General features: G+C 58.6%; 1 protein-coding gene across 6 annotated transcripts; it reads left to right on the forward strand.

Moving 5' to 3' along the window:
- The first annotated feature begins 30 nt into the window (after positions 1 to 30).
- Positions 31 to 4,020, forward strand: Mmp23b (matrix metallopeptidase 23B). Of its 6 annotated transcripts, none has more exons than XM_045148984.1 (8): positions 31 to 1,727; positions 2,108 to 2,247; positions 2,324 to 2,463; positions 2,529 to 2,696; positions 3,044 to 3,208; positions 3,286 to 3,399; positions 3,504 to 3,634; positions 3,793 to 3,905. In XM_045148984.1, the coding sequence occupies exons 1-7, from the start codon at positions 1,575 to 1,577 to the stop codon at positions 3,629 to 3,631; spliced, it is 1,008 nt and encodes a 335-aa protein (XP_045004919.1). In that variant the 5' UTR covers positions 31 to 1,574; the 3' UTR covers positions 3,632 to 3,634; positions 3,793 to 3,905. The 6 variants fall into 6 exon arrangements, with proteins under 6 accessions (XP_045004919.1, XP_045004915.1, XP_045004916.1 ...); XM_045148980.1 differs by having other exon boundaries at positions 32 to 1,727; positions 3,504 to 3,630; positions 3,793 to 4,020; XM_045148981.1 differs by having other exon boundaries at positions 32 to 1,727; positions 2,607 to 2,696; positions 3,504 to 3,630; positions 3,793 to 4,020.
- The last annotated feature ends 711 nt before the right edge of the window (positions 4,021 to 4,731 follow it).

Consider the following 4,731-nt stretch of genomic DNA (forward strand, 5'->3'; position numbering starts at 1 on the left):
CCAGGCTGACCTGGAATCCTGTAGCTCCAGGCTGGCCTTCAACTCACTGCGATCCTCCTACCTCTGCCTCCCCACGACTGTATTTTATAAAAAGATCCTCTAACTCTGCTGCTTGCTCCCTGCCTTCGGGTGCTGGGTGGGCCTCTGGGGTCCTCCGCCAGATTGGGGCACGAGCCTCGGGCTGCTTCAGCCCATCTGCTCCTACCCCCACCTCCCGCACACAGGGTCCAGGATGCCCCTTGGGCCCGAAATAACTCTTGGTGACAACACAGGCCACCTTGAGCATCTTAGGTGTGGCCTGACAGGAGGGGGAGAGGACTGTCTGTTGCCCGCCTCCGGGGGCAGTAATTGGAAACTCAAGCTTTGGCCAAACCTGGTTGATTTTTTTGGCTCAGCGAGGGGCCTGATTCAGTGGGGTGCAGTTAAGGTCTTGGTGGGGTCAACGGAAAATGCATTAGAGGATCGATTTGCTGGAGCAAATATTTGGGCCAGCCGGTCGGCGCTTTCCAAGAATCACCCGCACAGCTCTCTGCCGCCGCCAGCTGTTTGGCCCTGACTGCTGACTCCGCTGGCCAGTACGATGCCCACAGCCTAGATCCAAAGCCCGCGGGAGGGACAGGACGCCTGCTGATGTCTCTCGCCCCTCGATCCAAGCCCTTACCCCAAGCTCTCGTAGTCACACCCACCCAAATTTCGCCCCGCCCCGGTATCTCGGGCCAGGCATCCCCGCCATCGCTGCACCGCCCAGCACAGCTGCGGGCCGCCCCGTCGAGCCTTCCGGTCTTAGGGGTATAACTCCCCACCCCCAGCTAGGACTATGCCAGACCTCCACACCCAGCTCCCAGCTCCACTGTGTATTCCCAGCTCCCACAACCCTCTCCCCCCTGAGCCTGGCCCGGGATTCTGAGTCTCAGCACCCTCCCCACACCGCCGGCCCTGCCCCATGAGGGGGTATTCTCTCTGGGCAAGGCCCGCACTTCTGCTGGCCCCTTCCCAGCTCTCCCAGGGACCCCTGCAGGTCTCCACCTTGTCTTCCCTGTGGCCCTTCCTAATTCCTTTGCCCTCAGCCACCCTATACTCACTGCCACGTCCCCTGGCTCTGAATCCCCTTCCCTGTCGCGTGTACGCATCCCAAGCTGGTCCCAGTTATCCACTGGGGTCAGGATGGAAAGGCTTTCCTGCATTGGGGACCCCAGGGGGGGATTCCATTTTGGGGAAAAGCCAATTGGTCGTTTAGCCCCAGCTACGTGGCGGAGGGGAGGCAATTGACGCCCCTTTGCTCCGCCTGAGCCGTAGCGCCTCTCCCCAGCTTTGAGCGACCCCACAAAGCGAACCACCCACTGGCCCCTGCCATAGACCCCCATGGCCTGTGTCCTGGAACCTCAGTGGGGTATGCGGGCCACTCCCCGACAGGCCAGCTGGTTTGTCTCACGGGCGCTAGGTCTCCGCCTCCCCACCGGGCTGTAACCCGAGCCGCCCGCGGCAGCATCCCCTCCCGTTCCGCCCTGGCTCCACGGCCCAGGTCCCCGAGCCGAGCTGCCCCGTGCGGCCCTGAACCCGACATCGAGTCCGCCATGGGCCGCCGGGCCTGCATCCACCCAGAGGCGTCGGGCGCTGAGCAGGGCTACCGCCTAGGAGCCGTCCTCGGCGGGCTGTGCCTCCTCCCCGCGTTGGTGTTGCTGGTGCGGCTGGGAGTGCCAGCAGCCCCAGCTTGGATCGCAGCGCAGGTGAGCGGTTCGGAGAGTCAGGAGCGCAGGGCGGGTCCGCGTCGGAGCGTCTGACCTTGGGTCCAGAGTTGAGAGGGTTCCGTTGGTTTGCATGTGACTCTAGGTCTGAGCCTCCAGAATCAGTGTCCATCAGTGGCGGGAGGTGGGTGGAAGGCTGTGTCCATCTCCAGCTCCGCCCACTCCAATCGGCTCTGGCTCTTGATAACTGTTTTCTCTGGGGTAAAAGGAACACACTGAAGGAAGAAAGGAAGCAGTCATCAGCACCCTACCCCATTCCCATTGCTCCCGTCACCCATTTACTAACAGTCTTGTTTTCCACACCTATTTTGGGCCCTGGAGACTTCCTACAGACTCCTCACATCCACTTTCTTCCCTTGAAGAAAACTGTGGCTGTACCAGACCCCTCCAGGATCCCCACCACCCAGGACCCCAGCCCACTGACCCTACTGGTGCCCAGAAGACGCCGTTATACCCTGACCCCAGCCAGGCTGCGCTGGGACCACTTCAACCTCACGTACAGGTGCCACTTAGACTTGAGGGTAGTGGGGGTTGACCACAGCCCAAACACCATCCCTGACCTTAACCTTCACTCTCAGAATCCTGTCCTTTCCCCGGAACCTACTGAGCCCCCGTGAGACACGCAGGGGATTGGCTGCTGCCTTCCGCATGTGGAGTGATGTGTCCCCATTCAGTTTCCGGGAGGTGGCCCCCGAGCAGCCCAGCGACCTTCGGATAGGTGAGTAGCATGGTCCTGACCCCGCCCAGCCCCACAGGGGCTGTCTCAGCCTTGTACTTTTCTAGGTTTCTATCCTATCAACCACACTGACTGCCTGGTCTCTGCTCTGCACCACTGCTTTGATGGCCCCACGGGTGAGCTAGCCCATGCCTTCTTCCCACCCCATGGTGGCATTCACTTTGACGACAGCGAGTACTGGATCCTAGGACCCACACGTTACAGCTGGAAGAAAGGTGACCTGACCCCAAGGGCTTGTGGGGGCCTTATTCTTTGCATCATGGTGGGCTATGGGTGGAGGGTTTTGGAGCAGCAAGGCCTTCCTGGGGTAAATGAGTGTTTCCTAGTCAAGCAGGCAAGGGAGAACTCTGGTTCTAGTACCCTCCCCTTCCACCCCAATGCTGCTGGGGAGGGAGCTGCAGCTGCATTCCTGGGGACCAACCTCACCGCCTAGGCTGGGAACATATTTCTTCCCTGGCTGTGGCCAAGCGTAGCTTGCAGCTGTGTTCCAACAGCTGTACAGGGCCTTCTGGAGCTCACCAGGACTAGAAGGGCTCTGAGCACTGACCCATGGGGCCCACAGGTGTGTGGCTCACAGACCTGGTGCATGTAGCAGCCCATGAAATTGGCCATGCCCTGGGCCTGATGCATTCACAGCAGGGCAGGGCACTCATGCACCTCAATGCCACGTTGAGAGGCTGGAAGGCACTGTCTCAGGATGAGCTGTGGGGACTGCACAGACTTTACGGTAGGTTCCCTGGGGCAGGAAGGTGAAGATTTGAGTGGTGGCACTCTGGGCAACCCTGAGCCAGGCTGTCCTCCCAGCAGGCTGCCTGGACCGGCTGTTTGTGTGTCCGTCCTGGGCACGAAGGGGCTTTTGTGATGCACGTCAAAGGCTCATGAAGAGGCTGTGCCCTAACAGCTGTGACTTTTGCTATGGTGATGTCTGGGGGGTGAAGGGCCTCTTGGGCTCAGTGTCCCCATCTTGCGCCAGGTCTGGTGGGGATAAGCACTGATATGACATTTCTCCATGTCCTGCGCAGAATTCCCTTTTCCCACGGTGGCCACCACCCCACCACCGACCAGGACCAAAACCAGGCTAGTACCTGAGGGTAGGAACATGACCTTCCGCTGTGGCCAGAAGATTCTCCACAAAAAAGGCAAAGTATAGTGAGTGAGCAGCACTAACCAGGCATTCAAGAGGGGCTTGGGCTGCATGAAGCACTTAGGGGTGGTCAGGGAATGCTTGGGCTGCCCAGTGTCCTCAGAGGGTGTGTGTTCTGGGACCCTTGGAATGGGCTGGGCAGGTATGTAGGAGCTTCCCTCCCACAGCTGGTACAAGGACCAAGAGCCCCTTGAGTTCTCCTACCCTGGCTATCTGGCCCTGGGCGAGGCACAGCTGAGCATCATCGCCAATGCCGTCAATGAAGGCACCTACACGTGTGTGGTACGCCGACACCAGCGTGTGCTCACCACCTACTCCTGGCGGGTCCGAGTGAGGAGCTGAGCCCACTCATAGCCCTGGGCTGCTAGCCAGCAGATAAAGCACTTTCTTTCTGATGTTTTCGTGCTGTTTCATGGGAAGACCAAGTGTGGGCCAGCTTATGTCCACCTGAATGTGGGGAGCCTGGAATTGGGAGTACCTCACTTTGAGGCAAAGACAGTCAACAGGGCAAGAAGGGCTTTGCCAAGATGGCCTCTGGATTCTGAAGCCCAAGTATCAGCTTAGGCAGAGGAAAGTCCAGGCACATATGGCATCCATACTGCGGTATGAGGCCAACACCCTGTTCAGCCACAAATGGAAAGGTTAGATGAGCAGGTGAAGTACTTGACCCATGTGAGATCAGGACAGGGCTATACCCTATCCTGTAACTCTAGGCTGCTTACCAAAGCCCAGGCAGGTAGCAATACCCCTTCCAGGCACACCCATGTGACTCAGCAAGAAGGCCAACATACTAGGGGGTAAAAAAGGCCAAACCAGGTATTCCTCCAAGAATAGTTTACTTCTTAAGACAGGTAACAATCTAAAGTATAAAAACTCATGGTGGCTGATGCTGCCATACACCTGGATCTGGAGGCCAAGGCCTGTGTAGATAGGGCTGCCTCATTCATTAGCACAGACACAGGCTTCGAAGACTGACAAGCAGAGAACTCCAGCTCTGTTGCAGACCAGGGACCCACTGTGGGATGGCTGGGCTGTCTATGCTGGCACCTGAAGACACCCACTCTTACTCACCAGGCTAGTTAGATACCTCTGAAAACAGTCTTTCC

This window comes from Jaculus jaculus, chromosome 5 (genome assembly GCF_020740685.1).
Source record: "Jaculus jaculus isolate mJacJac1 chromosome 5, mJacJac1.mat.Y.cur, whole genome shotgun sequence".
Taxonomy (NCBI): domain Eukaryota; kingdom Metazoa; phylum Chordata; class Mammalia; order Rodentia; family Dipodidae; genus Jaculus; species Jaculus jaculus.